This window comes from Rattus norvegicus, chromosome X (genome assembly GCF_021556685.1).
Source record: "Rattus norvegicus strain SHRSP/BbbUtx chromosome X, alternate assembly SHRSP_T2T, whole genome shotgun sequence".
Classification (NCBI taxonomy): domain Eukaryota; kingdom Metazoa; phylum Chordata; class Mammalia; order Rodentia; family Muridae; genus Rattus; species Rattus norvegicus.
Genome location: NC_141554.1, coordinates 27726067 through 27746909, shown reverse-complemented (window position 1 = coordinate 27746909; position 20843 = coordinate 27726067). Strand labels below are relative to the sequence as shown.

Genomic DNA, 20843 nt, shown 5'->3' with positions numbered 1-20843 from the left:
CCATCACTAAACTACAACTTGAACTGTGAATCAACCAGTGATGGTGATGGACGAGAAATATCAAGAAAATTCATTGAGGAAAGAAGTTTTCAGGATACCCTGGAAAAAGAAGATGTCAACATGCCAAAGAATAAAATGCCAAAGAATAAAACTGGGCTCTTCCTTCAACCTGTACATAAAAACTAACTCAATTTTAATAAAAAATCTAAATATGATAACCAAAACTAAACTGAAATCAGTGACACATACGTATAATCCCAGCACTCAGAAGCTAAGGCAGGAAGATGACAGGTTTAAGGCTAGCTGGACTACATGATAAGACAGCACAGTCTGAGTAAGACGATGTGTCAGAAAAAACTATAAAATATTTATAAATATTTCCTTGAATTCCCAATACCTATAGATAAAATCATATCAATCAAAAATTTAAGGCAGGGCTGGGGAGATGGCTCAGAGGTTAAGAGCACTGTCTGCTCTTCCAGAAGTCCTGAGTTCAATTCCCAGAAACCACATGGTGGCTCACAACCATCTGTAATGAGATCTGATGCCCTCTTCTGGTGTGTCTGAAGACAGTGACAGTGTACTCATATACAATGCCTTCTTTGGGGCTGGAGAGATGGCTCAGCCGTTAAAGGCTCACAACCAAAAAATAGATAAACTGGACAGAATTAATAACATTCATTTTTTTATGAGACACTATTAGAGAATGTGAAAAGACTCAACTCTTTCTGAGAACTATAGGCAGTTAATTTAATAGCTCCTGTGAAAGAGGAACTCACCATCACTGGTAAAATAACCCCCATCCATACTAATGTATGCAACCCTACTTATTAAATGCAGTGAAGCACACAAAGATGTTAAAGTAGGAGGATTACTTGTTAGCAACAAGAGATTAAGAAGCAGGGAAAGAGAGATCAGAAAAAATAATGGGGGACATGAATGAAGTACACATATGTGTGTATGTGTGAAATTGTCAATGAATCAATTTTTAATATATTAAAAGATATTATCAAGCCAGGTGGTGATGGCACATTCCTTTAATCCCAGCACTCAGAAGGCTAAGGCAAGCAGATCTCTGTAAGTTCAAAGCTAGCCTGGTCTACAAAGTGAGTTTCAGGACAGCTGGGACTACATAGAGAAACCCTGTCTTAAACAAGAAAAAAGAATTAAAAATTCAATAAGGAAAGAAAGAAAAGAATAATGTCAAAAGACAAACTCAAGAATGAGAAAAAATATTTTTGAACAATATATCTGATAAAGGTACAAAAAATATAACTCGTGTAACAGTTGTGTGATGGTCACTGTGTGATAGCCACTGGCTGATTTAATAATTAAATAGTATTTAATTAAAACTATTTATTTATAAACAGTTATACTGTTATTACTATTTAAAGAATAAGTAAAGAATTTCACAAAAAATAAAGAACTATAAATTACAGGAAGTATTTTTGCAAGACGGTCAATAATAATAGTCATTAGGGAAACACAAACTAGAACCTTGGTGTTGTATTTTACTCACACTAGGATTGCTATGATCAGAAATGACAAGTATTGGAGAAGATATGAACAAATTGGAACCATTATACTTAGAATGTAAAATCGTGTACATTATCTACTTTGATGACAGCTTAGCAATTCCTCAAAAAAGCAATCTACAGAGTTACCACATGATAGAGGCAATCCTCTACCAAACAGATACACAATAAAACGGAGAAAATAAGCTGAATATCCCTTGCCTAAAATACTTGAAATCAGAAATGTTTCAAACTTGAGACATTTAAAATTTTGTAATACTTACAAATATACATATATCTTGAGGATAAAAACACTTATTCTGGGAATGAGATACTTATTTATGACTTGAATGTACTTTATACAAACAGCCTGAAGTAAAATTTACATATTTTAATGCACTTGTGTTTTGCAGGGTATTTGATCACACTGTGAATCCCAAGATTGTATTATAGCCTGAAATTGTGTTATTTATTAGAAAAACCTGTTTCTAGTTGTGGTGTGGCTCAGCCTTGACACAACTTTAATCCCACTGGCTGAAATATAGACACACCCTTAGGACACAACTTTAGTCCCAAACAATGAAGGTAAAGTTAGTTTGTAGAAGAAAGCAGCTTAAACTGATGTGTAATTGAATGGCAGACAAAGTGATGAATCAGAGAAGGATTTGACAGGCTAGAATAAGCCCAACTCCCATAAGTAGGGTGAGGAAAGGGGAGCTACTTAAGGGACAGTGCAGAGAGGAAGGAGATAGTTTACCAGGGCAGTTGTACAGAGATAGGTTGAAGACAGAGAACTACCTAGACACAGGTAAAGATAGAACGAGCCGAAGAATGAGAAGGAGCCAGATCAGAACAGATTGCCAGTTAGTAAGAGGCCAAGAAGAGCCATTCAGGAAAGGCCAAGAGAAGCCAGATTGAATCAGTCACCCTGAAGAGGAGTTCTGAGCCAAAACAGCTGAGTTGAACCAGCCAGCCAGAATTCAGAAAGAGCTAGGAAGGGGAGACAGATCTTATTCAGCAGTAAATCTCAGAGGCTAAAAATATTCTAGGAAAAAAATTCTAGGCTTAGATAACATTGTATTGAGGCTAGAAGCTTCTAGGAATCAGTCAGAGGAAGTAAGTCTTCAAGATGACAATTACATCGGGTAAATAAAAGTTACTTTTACATTTATGTCTTTGAACATATGTGATGAGATCTCATCACATTAGTTAAATGATGTGAAATTTTCTATTTACAGAGTTGCTTTGGCTCTCAAAAGGTTTCAGAGCTAAGGAGACGATGGCTCAGTCAGTAAAATACCTGACATGCAAGCATGAGGACCTAAATTCTGATGCCAAGCACCCATGTTAAAATCTAATCATAGAAGCACATGTCTGTAACTTGGGCATTGCAGAGCTTGGAGAAAGGAGGACTCCTCAGGGTTGTTACAACTAGTCTAGTTTAGTGAGAAGTTATGTCTCAATAAAACCACGGTGATAGGCTAGAAATGGCTTGGAGACTAAGAGCATTGGCTGCTCTTCCAGAGTACCAGGCATCAATTTCCAGAACCCACATGGCAGCTCACAACTTTCTTTAACTCCAGTTCCAGGGGATTCAACTGCCATCTTCAGTCTTCCAGGGGAAATAAGGAAAGCACTTGATGCACATCCTTACATGCAAGTAAAAGATTCATAAAAAAAAAACTAAAATCGTAAATACATTTAAACAATAAAGAATAACTACAGAAGACATTGGATGTCAATTTCTGGACTCTGATATGCATATACGCCAACACACAAGTGCATACACACAGGACTATTACAAATAGTGAGCATAGAAAATAAATTCAACAAACATGATTCTGGGGAAGGGGATTCAGACTTTTTACACACATTTTTTTTAAAAAAGATACTTCTGGATTCCAGATATATGTTTCTGGGTTTTTTGTTTTTCTTTCTTGAGATATGATTTCTTTGTGTAGCCCTGGTTATCCTGGAACTAGCTCTTTAGACCAGGCTATCCTTGAACCTCCTGCCTACGGCTCCCAAGTACTAGGATTAAGGGCATATGCCTCTACCACTCAACTAGATTCCAGATTTTAATTAAGAATAGTCCAACTCATTATGTTGGCAAAATGAGTTTTATATAAATACTAGTAGTAGCATTATTCATAATAGCCAAAAATGATTCCAAGCTAGATTGACTGGCACATAACTATAACCTTGGCTACTCAGGAAGCTGAGGCCTGACTACACAATACAGTGGGCTCAGTGCCAACCTCAAAAAGATTTTTTTGAATAAAATAATAAATAGGGGCTATCAAACTAGCTCAGTGGTAGAGAACTTAGACAACATTTAAAAGGCCTTGCATTCTATCCCCAGTATCAAAAAAGAAAGAAAAGAAAAAGAAAAAACTTAAATATCTATCAGTTGGTGAATAAAAGCAAACAATGTGGCTAGAGGAAGTGGAGAAGAGTGTGGAACAGTATTTCAAGGCATGACATGGCTGTTTTATTTTATATTCTTGAACTCATAGTAGCTGTGATTACTTGTATAAGACAGTTACAAGACTGAGCTCTCTGACTTGCTTAGGAGGAGGCAAAGCTTTATGTTTGATCTCTAGCACTACATAAAAATAAAAATCTAGGCATGGTAGTGCAAGCCTATAACCACAGTACTTAGAAGATAGAGGCAGGAGGAGAAGTTCAAGATTATCCTTAGCTACACAGCAACAATGATTAATTGCAGGGGGTAGAGAAATTATTTTTCCATTAAAAAAAGTGAGATGCCATGTTTGTAATCACATACTCAAGAAGCTGACAAAATATTGCATGCATGTTTGATGCAAGGTTGGAATACATAGCAGATTCCAGGATTACATACATCTGTATAAAGAAAAAATAAGAAAAGTAAGGTGGCACACACACTTGTATTCCCACCACTCAGAAGGTAGAGGCAGGAAGTTCAATAGTTGAAGGCTAACTTCAGCTATCCAGCTGAGTTCAAGGCCAGCCTAGACTATATGAGAGCCTATCCCCAGACTATTATTTATGTAGAATACACAAGAGAAAAATCTACATACAAGGGAAGTTTAAAAAAATTGTTGTCCCAGGCTGGGAGAAGAGCCGAAAAAAAAGTAACTCTTAATGGGGGAAGTGTTTCTTTTTAAAGCGATGATCCCTGGCATAAAGTCATACAGTTTTATAAGTATACTAAAAACAACTGTTAAACTTGTACATTTTATGACATAAATTCTAATATTCTACAGAGGCACACTTAACACAATAAAAATGATAACAAAAATGTGTCTAACAGCTAAACTGGTGCTGGGAATTTACACCACTAAATGTTCACATTACAAAAGAAAGAGTCTGAAATTAATAATCTAAATCTTTCTCAAGACCAGGAAAAACTAGGAAAAAATATAAAATAAACAGAACAAACAGAAGGAAAAATAAAAATAAAAGCAAAAATCAAAATTGAAAACATAAAAGAGAAAAAAACATCAAATAAAACTGATAAACCGACAGAAGTAAAACAGAAGACTAAGTTGCCCAGGCTAGCCTTGAAAACATAATCCTTCTGCCTCAGTTTTCCAAGTATCTGAGATTCCAAGCATGTATTATTATGCTCACATTCAATAAGAGTATTACCCTATATATTTCAAGAAAATTTAATGTTAATTATGATTAAATAATCAAGAAACAGATTCAATTAGCTTCTAGTTATCAACTCTCCTCAAATTGGGACAACAGGGTTATTTTTTACAAAATCTACTCAGCTCAGGATATAGCTCAGTGCTTTGAAGAATGGTTGCCTAGCAAAATACACACAAATTCAGACTCCACATGAGACCTAAGAATTCTATAAGTAAAACCCAGCCATGAAGTATTAACAAAGAATGTTTCCATCCTGGTCATTCAATGTTACAGGCTAGAACCTCAGCCTCTGAGTTAGTATCCCTAGAGTCATAGGGCTGAGTCCTGTTCTCTATCAGTATTACCTAGTTGACACTAACCCAGTATACAATGGTCCATCAGTCTCCTCCTACTTGTTCAGTCATCTGCAGTCTCTACACAAAACCACGCTACCTACTGGCCAACATACAAATTTTCTTGAGGTCTAGTTCTTAACCTCTCATCTAATGAGAAAAAGAGATGTCAAGTAATGAGATTAATAAATTACGGGAAGGGTTTGGTATAGTACCACTATCTCCCTTCTTCCTGCTTTTCCCATCCTCCCCTCTAGAGGGACCCAGGAATGACCTGTAGGAATAAACAGTGTTTGTCCTTGCTTCACAGAACACTTGTAGCATTTTTCCACCTGGTCACCAAAGAACATCTCATTCTGATTAGAGGAGCTGCTCCAGCACTCAAAGAGAGTCAGATTAGCATTTGTTGGGCGGATCAGGTAGAAGATCTTCTCACCCTGAAATAAAAAGATACCATACTAAAGGTTTCAAGAAAAGTCCTTCTTGAGGAAGGGTGTTCCAAATGGTCAAATCTCTCCCAGCCTCCACCTACAACTACATCAGTATGCCAGAGCTGTTTCCCAAACCCATCAAGTAACATTTTTAGATAAAGTGCTCAAATTTTCTTCAAATTTTCCAAAATAATTTGAAAGGGGCATTTAAATCCATTTAAGTTAGGAGAAATATATAGGAATTGCTCTTATTTTCAATGTAATACCAAATGAAAAATGTCCTCTATAAGTAAGATCAATACTATTAGCCCTAGAATTTAAGGCCATATTACTGATGAAAAGAAAATTGAATCTGCTTTTAAATGCCAGTTATATAGTGCTCCTTCTCATACCTGCAATCAAAGTTAATAAACTTAAAAGTTCAACTGCCCAAGGACTTCTAGATTATATTTCATTAGATGACTGATTATCTGTTAGAAGAATATTTATTTGCTAATTGTGTTTTGCTTGGATAATCATCTGATAGACAAATTGGTGAAAAATAACCACACCCTAGCATAAGGATAACTCTGTAGTTTAGCTAATGCATCAAAAATTTAAACACAAAAAACATGATGTGTGACAAAACTAGGTATGTGTACTATACAATTGAAAACACTGACAGCCTTCATAGACAGTTGCTAGTAGCAGTATATCAATTTCCCTATTTTGATAACTGTCCTATAATTCCTTAAGAAAATACCTTTGTTAAGAACTATATAATGAATTATTAGAGATAAGGAGACACTATGTTTGGAACTACTCCCAAGTGTATCAGAAAAAAATACAGCCACTTTAGTTACTTCGGAGAAAGTAAATGAATTATATGAAACATATATTAAAGTTGGAAGGAGGGAAAGCTCATGTTATTAAGAAATTTCTACAATAAATATAGATACTTTCATACATATTGAGAGAAACAGAATTCCTTCATTTAAGAAGGTAGCAAATACCTTAGGTAATTTATTGCTACTCAAAAAAGTCTACTTCTGCAGTACTAGAGATAGAAGCCAGGACTGTGCACCCATTAAGCAAGCACTACACCACTAAGCTATGTTCCTAGACCTCAAAACAACAGTTTTAGTGCTAGGGATGAAGCCCAGGCTTGCTGTATGCCTCTCCCCCCATGTTTTTTTGTTGTTGTTGGTGGTGGTGGTGGTTTTTTTGTTGGGTTTTTTTTTTTTAATTTGGGTTTTGTCTCATTCTTTAGCTCAAGCTGATCTGAAACTTACCATGAAGCTCAGGCTGACCTCTCATCCATGGCAAGCCTCCTGCTACAACCTTGCAAGTGTTGAAATTATAGGGAGAAACCACCATGCCTACCTTCAACAACTTTTTTGTTTAAGCATCAAAATTGTAGAGGCACACCCACATGTGCCACATCAATCACATTTATCTCTTTGCCAAAACCTGAAGTAAAGAAACAAATTCTGTATCTCAGGGGAAAAAAACTTCTTGTCCCCTTACCAGTACCTAGAATGGCCTTATACCCAGGAATTCCGTCTTCAGAATTAACACAATAAGAGATAATCATGTCAAAGTGTTATGCAGATAGAACATGAAAGGTAAATATGTCTGGCTGCCTCCAGATGCCATATTCATCCCTACCTTAAGCACATGGTACCAAACTGAGGTCCCACCAAAGTCAATGTGAAAATCTGTATAGCTATCCCGCACACTCATGAGGCAGTACTTCTGCACATTGGGCCTCTCAAAGACACATTCCTCCGGCCACAAGTTCTCCACCCACGACAGCTTTCGAACAATCTTGGGTGTTTCCACAAGGTTTGAAAGTCTAGTAAAAAAGGTGAAAAGAAACGTGAGCTGCCTGAAAAATTGAAGGTTTAAGCTTAAGCCTGAATAAAATGGTCAGATAAAACAAATTTTAAAAAATCATTTTCTCCACAGAACCCAAAGGTATAATACAACATTTATTCTTACAAATTGAACACTAGTCCTGCTCCACTCAGCTTCCAAATCTCATCCTAAACCCTAGCTCCAAATCCTCCCCCAAGAGAAAGTGGCCATTCTGACTACTAAATAGTCATGCCCATTATTCACTTTCCCAGTCTACCCATTCAGCACTCAGTTCATAACAGTTGTCTTTTCCCTACCTTCATACCTTCTTTATGAAAAGCTCTTACAATTACAGAAACCTCCTGGAGCTCAGTTTCATAAATCTGGATGTTTTTAATCACATACAAACCCATACATCTTATAATATTATGTTCTCCTCTTCAGAAAAATCAATGAAAACTCTGCAATCTTATTTCCACCAACTATTTAAACAAAGAATTATGCATTCATGTGTACAGTACCTATCCATATGCACCCTAGTCCCCCATCTTTATTTTCTTTTTGTTCTAGTTTTCTTTTTCCCCTTTTCTGCATGTCTGCAAGCTATTATACAGGCTTTCTGGATTAACTGATATATAAGGAAACTACAGTTTTTAAATACCTTTAGGTTCTTTAATCTTAAAAGCAATAGCAAGGATTTTAATATTATACTCGTGTTACCACTGTGGGAACCTGAAAAGTACACAGGACCCTGCACATAGCTCAACACTGTTTTTGCAACTTCTTGCAAATCTAACTTTTTATTATTTGAAATCTTAAATGCCAATAAGCAATTAGTAAGTTTCTTAAGAACAAAAATACATGTTACAATTTCTTAATATTCACCAAAGTCCTCAATATGTAAGTTCTGATGGAATATTTTAAAGATTATAATTTTCCCTTTTAAATGTAGGCAACTTACCCTTAGAAAAACTACTTATGATTAATTTTAAAATCTATTTCCAAAAACTGAGGACTTATTCTTCATTTAGGACAGTCATAAAATAAAAATATAAACACTAGGAAAAGATCAAAGGAAGCTGCCCTAGAACAGAGGAGACAAATTAAGTAAAATAGATACTGTATAATCTAGCTGTTAGAAACTGAAGAAACTAAGGGGTTGGGGATTTAGCTCAGTGGTAGAGCGCTTGCCTAGGAAGTGCAAGGCCCTGGGTTCGGTCCCCAGCTCCAAAAAAACAACAACAACAAAAAAAAAAAAAAAGAAATTGAAGAAACTGACTTAGCTATTATAAAGTTGAATCAGCATCCTACAAAGTATAAGCCAACTCCCTCCTCCAAAAGGAGAAACAAAACTACTAGAATGAAGAAAACAAACCAAAATAGAAATTCAAGTTTATCTACAAGTTTTAGACACTCTGTCAGACTTTTCTGTTACCCTTCCCCTCCTACCTGGTATCAGAGAATTCCAAACTAATGACATTGAGGACTTTTTCCCTCTTCCCACTGTAATAGTATTTGACAAAATCACCAAGTTTCATTTTGCAGTCAGCCTGGCGGGCCACATCAATCACATCAATCTCTTTGTCAGAACCTGAAATAAAGAAATGAGTTCTGTACTGAGTTATGTATCTCAGAGAAAAAAAAAAACTTCTTGTCCCCTCCCAGCACCAGGAATTCTGTCTTCAGATACTATGTGTTCAGAGCAGAGAGTAGGAATCTATCACCCTCACTCAAGATCTGGGTGGGAGCTATTAGGGCTATGGAGCTATCTGACAGAAATTCTCACATCGCCTACTGCCATGGATCTGCTTCTGTATTTCTTCTCCTCTATTCTCCCCCTGCACTGACGCTCTAGTAATAAATAGTATGTAAGAATAGGTACCAGAAACCATGATCCCTAAAATTTGCTAGGTTAAAAAAAGGGCTCAATGAGACCACGTTGTACTTGCAGATGGGAGCCTGGCATGGCTGCCCTGAGAGGCTCTACCAGCAGCTGACTGAGACAGATACAGATACGTACAGCCATCCATTAGATTGAAGTTGGAGGCCCATACAGAAGAGTTGGAGGAAGGACTGAAGGAGCTGAAGAGATTGCAACCCCATAGGAAGAACAACAGTGTCGACTAACCCAGACCACTCAGAGCTACCAGAGACTAAGCCAAAAATCAAGGAGCACACATGGGCTGTTCTGTGGCCCTGGTATATGTGTAGTGGAAGACTGGTTTGTCTGGCCTCAGTGGGAGAGGATGCGCTTAATCCTGTAGAAGCTTCATGCTTCATGGAGAAAGGATGCTGGTGGGGGTAAGGAGGGGATGGGTGGATGAGTGGGGTAGCACTCTCTCAGAGACAGGGGGAGGGTGAAGAACGCAGGGAGTGTGGACCAGGAAGGGGAACAATTTTTGGAATGTAAATAAATAAAATAAATTAATAAAAATATTTGGCTAGACCAAATTTAATGGTCTGTTAAGAAGAGAATGAATCAAATAAATACTGTCATTACCCACCCTCCCCCCCACACACAAACAAAAAAATCCCTAGGGATGGAGAGACAGCTCAGTGGTTAAGAGCACCTGCACGCTCTTCCAGAGGTCTGAGTTCAATTCCCAGTAACCACATAGTGGCTCACAACCATCTGTAATAGCATCCTATTCCCCATTCTGATATGCATGAAGACAGAGCACTCATGTACATAAAATAGCTGATTTTTTTAAAAGCTGAAAAGGAAAAGGAGAATAGTATTCTCTCTCTTGTCTTGCCAAAGAATGACACTAGGCAAGGCCTTCACATCATACTTTCAAGACGGCTAACAAGCGAATATAAAAAGGTAGATTACTGAAACGACTCTAGTATTTCTGTTTTGTTTTTCAAGACAGGGACTCTCTACATGGCTCTGGCTACCCTGGACCTCACTATATAGACTAGGCTGGCCTCGAACTCTGGGTACTGAGATTAAAGGTATCATGAGCCACCATGCCAAGCATGATTTAAATATTGATAGGAACAGCTAATGGCACAGTTAAGAGGGTCTGTGGTGTCTTACCAACATAGTGCTCCACATCCCTCACAGTGAATGATGGAGAGGGTAATGTCATCCCCAAGCCATCCTTCTTCAAGACGAGGATAGGCACGCTGAAGCTATTCTCTTCCAAGAATTCCACTGTCAGCTGACTTCCAGTGGGTTTCAGAATCACTTCGTCTGAGCTGTGTGGGCGATAGGAAAAAAACATGGCCTTGAGATTCTGCTCACTAAAGGCCTTAATGGCCACTCACTAACGGGGGATAGTCTTCCTGTGGGAGTCTTAGATGGGTTGACAATTAATGGCATCTGCCAGGAAAAAGCAGAACCTCTCCAAAGCAGGAGACAAGGTCACTGACAGAGGTAGGGAATATATGGTGAACAGGCTGTTCTTTTCTGAACAACAAAGGAAATTAGTCAATAGCTTACCTAAGAAGAGATATAACTAACAATTTTGACTCATTTGTTCTAACCCAAAATAGCAACATCCAATTTAAAATGTTAGTGAAGAGAGCGAAGACTGAGCTTTTAAAAAACAGTATTTACAACCACTTTCTCAATACATGTACTTATAAGATAGGAATTTTTTTAATTTTTCATACAATATATTTTGATCATATTATTCTTTCCCCTCCCTCAACTACTCCTAGTCATAATGGAGACAAGGGAATAGTACATAGATGGAGGTATACATAGTGCCAGAGCATTAGCTTAGCTTGAGTCCATGATTTCAACCTCCAGAACCAAAAAAGAAAAAAAGACTATGAAGAAAAGAGAAATTAGTTGTACTGAAACAAACATAATAAGCTCTGTACCTATCTTACTCTTCATGTAATTCTGGATGGCCCAAAATTTAAACTGCAAAAACTAAAGCCATAAAGGTACCAGGAGAAAAACATGTAGGAGACAACACCCAGGTTTTACTAAAATGATAATAAATAATAATCTGCATTTAAAACTAAAATTGTCTGCAAGGAAAGCTGTTATAAATAAGTTAGTTTTCCCCAATGAGATGCCATTGGAGAAGTATTAACCACACTTTTTTGTAGTTCAAGACAGGATTTTTTCACATAGTCCTGATTGTCCTGGAACTTGATATTTAGACCAGGCTGGCCTTAAACTAATGGAAATCTGCCATCCTCTGCTGCTGCTGGGATTAAAGGTGAGCACCACCACCTAATTTATTAACCACACTTAAGGGTAGGCTCCATGCTCATAAGTAGATGGCCGACACAGAATAAACTCAAAGGTATTTTTGTAGACTTTTTTTGTTTCATATTGCTTTGTTAGGTTTTTTTTTTTTTTGGTCTTACGTGCGTGTGTGTGCATGCGTGTGTGTGCGTGTGTGTGTGTGTGTGTGTGTGTGTGTGTGTAAGATTCTTGTGGGTTGGTTTCCTTTTTGCTTTGCATGTTTGTTTTCTAAAAAGAAAGAAAGGGTGCAGAATTGGGTAGATGGAGAGGATCTTGGAGGAATTGAGGGGAGGAGAAAACATGATTAGTATATATTGCATGAAAACATTTTCTCAATAAAAATATGGGAAATGCTTTAGAAAAATAAAGCTATTAATAAATATGAACCATAGTAAACAAAAATCAACCTCTTTCATAATTAAGGTAATAAGTTAAAATAAAAAGATTTCACTAAATTTTGAAAATTAATAGTAAAATCATCAGAGCCTTGACAAAGTATCTGTGAAGTTGTACAAGCTTTATGCAAATTGGCAATATTTACAGATTCTTAAGGCATACCCTTTTTGACCTAACAATTTTACTTTTACACAGTTAAATCTACATCTATATTTGTCACACATATCCAAAAACTTAAGTACAGAGAGATATTTACTAAGGCTACAAATATAGCTCAGTGGTAGAGTACTTGCGTAGTATGTGTGATACCTAGGTTCAATGCTTATTACTGAAGAAAAAAACGTATGGACTACAGAATTTTTCTTAATAACAGCAAAATGCTGAAATCAATTTAAATGTCCATCACTAGAGGACTAGTCAAATAAAATACATATCCATTCAATTAAATACTAAATGACCATGAAAGGAAGTAAAGAACCACCTATATATGCTATTATAGATTGATTTCCAAGACGTATTATGTAGGTTTAAAAATAAAAGCAATGTACAAAATATAATGCTTCCATTTGTGTCAAAAATGAAAAAGGATACACAACCACATATGTGTGGATACAAGGACTATTTTTTAAATGTAAAAGAAATTAACTGATGTAAATAGAAAAAGGTATCTGAGGGCTCTGTGGTAGAGGGGACTGACAGCCTTTAATTTTTTAAAACTAATAACCTAGAAAAACCTAAATAATACTTGAAGTAAAAGAAACCTAAAAAACAGTCCAATGCATTTAAACCACATATTTCTTTATTCATTAATTTCTAACTCATTATTTTCATTCAATTCATTACTTTATTTTTACTAAATCTAGGTAAAATGAAAGAAAAAAATATCTTTCTGATTGAAAAACACATGACGGCTCCCTATTTTTAGTTTTAAAGTTTCTTCTCCTCTATAATGAGAGAATTAAATTTGCTGACCATTAAAGATTCTTGCAGACATTAAATGGGGAGTTTTGTGAATATGGAATAGGAAAGGGGAAGGAAATAAAGGGTCACAGAATAAGTGACTATGATAAAAATATATTTAATAATATACATGGAAATGTCATAATAAAACCCATTACTTTGTACAATTAATATACATAAGAGAAACCAAAAAAAAATCCTTCCAATTCTAGCATTGTTCAGATGCTTATAAGTTGACTAAGACAAATGCTGCTTCCCAACTACTGCAGATTTTTGTAAATAGGTCATAATGTACTCTAAACATCAAGTGAAACTCTGGCCACTGTTACTTAGGAACTGACCAAAACAGAAGTTCCCATCCCAGAGATTTTGCAGGGCCCAGAAGATTTCCAGACATCAGGAGGCACATAATGGCATAGCCAGTGGAAAAGCTGAAAGAAAATTATGTCCAGTTTTCTGTAGCTTTAAAGCTTAACATTTCTTTATCCAGAGGGTCCTCACCTGTCAAAAGTCCTACCCCGTAGTTCTCGGATAAACATGGAGCTCCCAGTCTTCAATGGTTTACCCTTGTGATTATCATGTCCTTTGGAAGATCCACGACGTTTTTTCACTAAACCAGAAAAAGACAAGTGGTAATTAGTTAGAATGGCCAGGAGCTGAGAATCTAAAACCCCAGGGGCATCTACAGTTAAAGACACTCTCTTACTCATGAAAGCTCCTGGCAAAGAAGAGTGTGCTTCCTCTAAGGCAATTGTTAAAAAGGGAAAGAGATAAAGCTACGCATTCCTGCTCTCTTAGGGCAATAGCCACAGGCACTGTTAGACTTGCATGGGCTTCTGCTGTTTCTTAAGGAAGGCACATCTAAGGCAATTAGGCAAAGACTCTCCATAGCTACCACGGCTTTGTTTCTTCCCTTATTATTTCCTGCTGGAAATCTTAAGATCTACTTACTAATGGAGGGTCCGTGTAAGACTTCACAGTTGGGGCAATGGTACAGATCAATATCAGCAGCCTTCTCCTCCTCAACACCAACACAACTGGAAAAGAAAACAACATAGCCATGTCTATAGTTCTGTATCAGTGAGTACAGTATAGTACATATTATGATTTACATTTATATCAATTAAAATTAAGTAAACTTGAGGGCTGGATAGATGGCTTGGTGGTTAAGGACACTGGCTGCTGCTTTTCCAGAGGACCCGAGTTTGATTCCTAGCACCTAGATAGTGGCCCACAATCCTCTGTAACTGTAGTTTCAGGGGATTCTGGTTACCTCCTCAGACCTCTACTAGCACCAGGCAGTTGGTATACAGACAGACATATATGTGAACAAAACACTCATACACATAGAAGTAAATTAAATTTAAAAATAAAGTTAAGTAAAATTTAAATGTAGTTCTTCTATCACACTAGCTACATTTCACCAGCCACATGCAGTTATTGTACAGATTATAAAACATTTTCATCAATACGAAATTCTACTGGTGTAAAACAATGATGGCAAAACTTCGTTAGGATTCAGAATGGTCAAAGTCGAAAGAGACTACAGCATCAGTATGTGAATAAACAGAAATATGTAAACCCAATAAGGAATTTTAAATGTTCCAAATAGTTACATTTAAAAGATAAGGTCAAGCAGTGGTGGTGCATGCCTTTAATTCCAGCACTTGGGAGGCAGAGGCAGGCAGAGTTCAAGGGCAGCCTGGTCTACAAAACAAGTTCCAGGTCAGCTAGGGCTGTTACACAGAGAAACCCTGCCTCAAAAAAAACAAAAAAAGGTAAAAAGAACCAGATATTTTAGTCCTTTAATCCGCACTTCTAATTCCAGCATTCTAGAGGTGAAGGAAAGAGTATTATCACATGTTTCAGGCTACCCTCAAGTATTAGACCAGACTGGACTATATAAGAAAAATGTCTCAAATACAAAAAGATATTTTAAGAACAAGTCTTATTTTAATATTTTATATTGCCTAACACACTCAAAGTATTAAAACTCAAATTTAGAACTTTGTTGAGATATTTTTTAAATAAAACTACTAGAAATATTTTACAGCCAACATTTATGAGTAAAAAATTATAGGTAATCATTTTCGCAGCCTCACTTAGATTTAATTTTGGATGCATGTATACAAAGAAATCTCACATATTAAGCCCTTCCCTCACCAAGAAAGAGGGGAAAGAGGGCAAGAACCCTTCAAATAATTTCTGGCTATGGTTTAAATGTTTTAAAAGTCTTTTATCAACTACATACAGCAAGGTACATAAAAATATGGTAAATGACAGGTGACAGCTAATATTACTTTTTGCCATATCCACATTATCAATCCTCACTACCCTAAAGTTTATTTTTTGTTTGCTTACTTGCTTTTTGAGATAAGGTTTCACTGTATAGCCCAATCTCACTTCAAACTTACCTTAGCTTCCTGGTCTCAAACTGGCCTGTGTCACCTGGCCTAAATCTATAAATCTTTTGTTTGGACCTAAGGCACTCATTTCCATAACATACGTGCTTTATGTCTCACGTCCCTACTATATTTGGTCACTGCTCAAAAAGGAAACCTTGCTGTCATCACTCCTGAACTTTTGTCATATATGCCTTTTCTACCAAAAACAGCCACTACCTGTCTCCTCTCTCAACTTCTGTGTCACAATCTCAGCAATTCTATACCATGATAAATAAAGTGCTCTAGCTTCCCCTTCAAGAAACACTTGCTGGGCACAGTGGTACATGTGTGCCATGGTGGTTTGAATGAGAATGGCTCTCATAGGCGCATACGTTTAGATACCTGGTCCTGGTTAGTGGAACTATTTGGAAAGGATGAGGTATGACCTTGTTGGAGAAGTTGTGTCATGGAGGGTAGTCTTTGAGATTTCAACAGACTCCTACTATCCCCAGTGTGTCCTCTTACTCCTGCTTAAGGTTCAAGATGTGAGCTCTCAGCTGTTTCTGCTGCTGTGCCTTCTCTCTCCCATCATGGATGCTAACCCTCTGGAACTTATATATAAGCTCAATTCAATACTTTCTTTCATACGTTTCTTTGGTCATGGTGCTTTACTACAGTAACAGAAAAGTAACTAATACACCCACTCATAATCTCAGAACTTCAGAGATAGAAACAGAGGAATCAGTAGTTTAAGGTCAGCTTTGGCTAGATAAAACCTGTCTTAAAGCAAAAAATATAAAACAGAACACTTCTTTACTTTCCAAGTTTAAACAAATACAGTTGGTCTACAAGGAAACAATTTTCTCCATACCATTGTTACTCAAAGTGTAATCCAGTTGCTCTCAATCTGTGAGTTTTGACCCCTTTCACAGGGGTCACATATCCAATATCCTGCATATCAGATATTTACATGACAATTCATAACAGTAGCAAGATGACAGTTATAAAGTAGCAACTAAAATAATTTTATGGTTGAGAGTCACCACATATTAGGAACTGTATTAAAGGGTTGCAGCATTAGGAAGGTTGAGAACCATTAGTGTAATCCATAGACTAATGTGAACTGGACTACGGGTCTATGGTAAGTACAGAAAATGACAGTATTACTTCTCAGAAATCTGGCAGGATATTTTAATAGCCATTGAATCTAATAATGAAATACTGAGGTTTGTGATATTGTTTTTTGTTCATATTGTTTTACTACTCATTCTCTTTTCATTTTATAAAGTAACAGATCCATTAGAGACTGAAAATAAAAGAAAATATGTCCTTGTTCTTCACCATAGAGTCTAAGGAGCACTGTGTTAAGAGTTCTATCAGCTACATATGGTCTTAACAAGAAGGAAGGCCCAAGTATAGATGCTTCAATCCTACTTAAAAGGGGGAACAAAATAATCATAGGAAGCAGAGGGAAGTAGGTACCTGGGTGGAAGAGGAGAGGGGGAGGGCAAAAGGGGGAGGATCAGGTATAGGGGGAAACAGGAAAGAAGCCTGGGGGGATAGGAGAAAGAATAAAAATATGCGACAGTGTGGGGTGGGGGGCGGGGGGAATCTCTAGAAAGTCCCAGAGACCTGGGATGTGAGAAGCTTCCAGAACCCAGTGGGGATGACATTAGCCAAATGCTCAATAGTGCAGAAATAGAACCCGAAGAGACCACCTTCAGTAGAGAGACATGGCCCTCAGTTGAGTGATGGGGTCATCTACCCATCTCAAAGTTTTTGACCTAGAATTGTTCCTATCTAAAGGAAATGCAGGAACAAAAATGGAGCAGAGGCTGAAGGAAAGGCCATCCAGAGATCACCCCAAATTGGGATCCATTCCATGCACAGGTTCCAAACTCTGATACTATTTCTGATGCCATATTGTGCTTGCAGACAGAAGCCTGGTATGGCTGTCCTCTGAGAGTCTCTACCAGCACCTGACTGAGACAGATACAGATACTTATACCCAACCATTGAACTGAGGTTGGGGACCCCTATGGAATAGTTAGGGGAAGGACTCAAGGAACTGAAGGGGATAGCAACCCTATAGGAAGAACAACAGTATCAACTAACCAGACCCCTTAAAGTTCCCAGGGACCATACCACCAACCAAAGAGTATATGTGGGCTGCTCCATGCCCCCGATACATATGTAGCAGACAACTGCCTTGTCTGGCATCCGTGGGAGGGGATGTCCTTGACCCTGTGGAGACTTGATGCCCCAGAGAAGGGGGATGCTAAAGGGGTAAGGTGGGAGTGGGTTATGTATGGGTGAGCACCCTCTTAGAGGTGAAGGGGAAGGGGTTGGAAGGATCATGCAGGGGGGGGAACAAAAGAGTTCAATCAGATGTAAGCCTCCTACTCTTCTGGACAACTCAAGGAAGTTCAACAGATGACCCTTTTAACTCTCCAGTGAGAATTTGAGATTATCTCTACCTTTGTGCCTTATTTCTTTTCCTGTTTCTGTGACAGAATACCAGGAACAAAAGCAACTTAAGGACAGAAGTTCTTATTTTAGTTCATAGTTCACAGTATATCCCAGTAGAAAAGTCAAAGCAGCAGGTACCTGAAACATCTGGTTACATTGAGTCCACAGTCAAAAAGGTGATAAATGTCTGCTGCTGCTCAGTTCCTTTTCTATTTATAAAGTCCAGAAAAGTACCACTCAGAGTGAGAGGGTCTTCACACCTCCATTAAAATACAATCAAGATAATTTCCCATAATCACTCATAGGCATGCTTGAAGGCTTAAATCTCAGTGATTCTAGATGTCATCAAGTTAACAACTGACATCAACCATCAAGCCTTGTGTGAGATGACTCATTCCTCTTTGAGTTTCAAACCATGCAGCGATACCACATCTGGCTCCTCTTTACTTCCAGTTACCCTTCTCTCCAGTACATCCCTTCACTTCCAGGAGAACCTGTCACAGATTTTTCTCCACGCCAAAACTTTTCAATACTCTACATGGTATCAGTTAATAACACGGAGACCCAACTTTTTGGGGTCACTCTTCTTTGACCTAACCATGTTCAGATAGTTACCTCCACTTTCATTTCTACTACTCTCATAACCATCCCCCAGAGTTTGTCCAGCAATTGGCTCACTTCCGGAATACGAAATGCATGTTCCATTTCACCATAAATATATCCACCAGGTTTCACTATACTGTTCTTTGCTTTGAAAATCCCTAGCTGCTCCTACTTTTCACCAATTCTTAGTTTAATTTGTTTTGTTGTTGTATTAAAATGTGTACACCTGGCCTGAAACTCACCGAGATCTACCTGTCTCTGTCCTCTGGGCTTTAAGATTAAAAGTCCATGCAACCACACCACACTACACCACACCAAGTACATTCTTTTTTTAACTTTATGCTTTGTTTTCAGAGAAGGTCTTATGTACAGCTTAGGCTGGCCTTGAACTCAAAATGCCCAAGCCTCAGCTCCTGAATAATGGATTATAGGCCTGTAGCACCAAATCCACCTACTCTTGACTTCAACCTACTTACTATCTAGCTTAAATTCCAGCATTCTTCCCTTGCCCCACCCACCTTTCACCACATTTACAAACCTATCCCTAGTTCAATCCCACTACACTACCATTGGATAGGTTAGAGAAGAAATAATCACTCATTGGACAAAATAAATTCACTGTCTAAAATATATAGATTATATAGATTACATAGATAATTCTCCTATAATTTCCTACTCAGCTCTTCCCTTCCCACAATCTACAGTAACGTTCAAATCTTTGATCCCATTATCTCTCCCTTCTCTCCATGCAAATGATTTACTTCCTTTCTTGGAGAATAAAACAGAAGTGAAATAATGAGATAAGAACTAATTTGACTTCTTTCTTCATCCACCCTTTCCTCCTCTTACAGTGGAAATGCTATCTTTCAATAGCCAGTGCTGGCACACAGGTCACATACCTTTTTTTATTTTTACCAGTTAAATGTCCCTTCTTTCTAAAGTATCTTTAATCTCTCACCCTATTTCTTTCTCTTTCTTTACATACTATTTAAACAAGTACACTTACCTTAAAAATCCTCTCTTCTTTCCTTTCATTCCTTCTTGTCTGCCCCTGACAGTTCACAGCCAAACATCTCTATCTACATTTATATAGCTCAAAATGCCCCCCTTTTTGGAATGGGTAACAGTTTAAACATGGTATAAAACTCCAAATTATCACTTCTATATCCTAATTCTTTGGCTATCACTTGTGTGCCTCTGTCATTCTTACTGTTGCATCCATAACACAGGTTGTTATGATTTCTAACTGGAATTACTGTCCTGCTCACCCAACTAGACTCCAAACCTCAAATCTGTCTCCACACACAATGATTCCACAATGATCATTAAGGAAGTTTGGGTTAGAGAGATGGCTCAGCAATTAAGCAGAGGATCCAGAAACTCTAGTTCCAGGAGATCCAACACCCTCTTCTGACCTCCTCGGGCTGCAGCACACATGGCATACATACATACTCAGGCATACAAAAACACATTAATACCAATTAATTATATAAAAATGTAATTTTATTATCTCATATGCAAAACCCCTCAACAGCTCCCTATTTTCATTTTTCTAAACTTTTTCATGTTTACATATATGTACATGTATTAGAGGGTGCCATTGGAAGCAGGAAAAGGGTATTGGTACTGAAGTCACAAGTAGTTGTGGACTGCCTGACATGGGTGCTGGGATTTGAACTCAGCTCCTCTGGAATAGTAAGCAGCAAGTGTTCTTAATTGCTAAACCATCTCTCCAGTCTCTACCTATTTTGTCTTGAAAAATGAATTGACCATGACCTAAAAAGGCCTTGCCTCTTTTGTGTCATCTTTTATCCCTCACACACAGCACTACTTATATAAATGAATATGCTTACTGTAAATGAAAAGCAGGAACCCCTTCTTCAGAAACATAAAAAAAATCTCTTTGCTTTCTGTGGCCTTTCAGGTTACCATGGTGTAGCAATTTGAATGAGATGTCATCCATGTTCTTATGTGTCTGAACACTTGGTCCACACTTGGTTACATTGCTTGGGTAGTAGACTTAGGCATGATCTTGCTAAAGAAAGTATGTCACTGGTGGTGGACTCTAACTT

General features: G+C 37.6%; 1 protein-coding gene across 26 annotated transcripts in view; it reads right to left on the bottom strand.

The window, feature by feature from the left end:
- Phf8 (PHD finger protein 8) overlaps positions 1-20843 on the bottom strand; it is a 98810-nt gene that overhangs the window by 64516 nt on the left and 13451 nt on the right. For all 26 annotated transcript variants that reach the window (XM_087600112.1, XM_087600120.1, XM_087600116.1 and 23 more), the window contains 6 exon segments: positions 14267-14352; positions 13817-13925; positions 10793-10953; positions 9202-9343; positions 7564-7750; positions 5760-5922 (listed from right to left, as the gene is read on the bottom strand). In XM_087600112.1, the coding sequence (XP_087456238.1) occupies positions 5760-5922; positions 7564-7750; positions 9202-9343; positions 10793-10953; positions 13817-13925; positions 14267-14352 (848 nt within the window).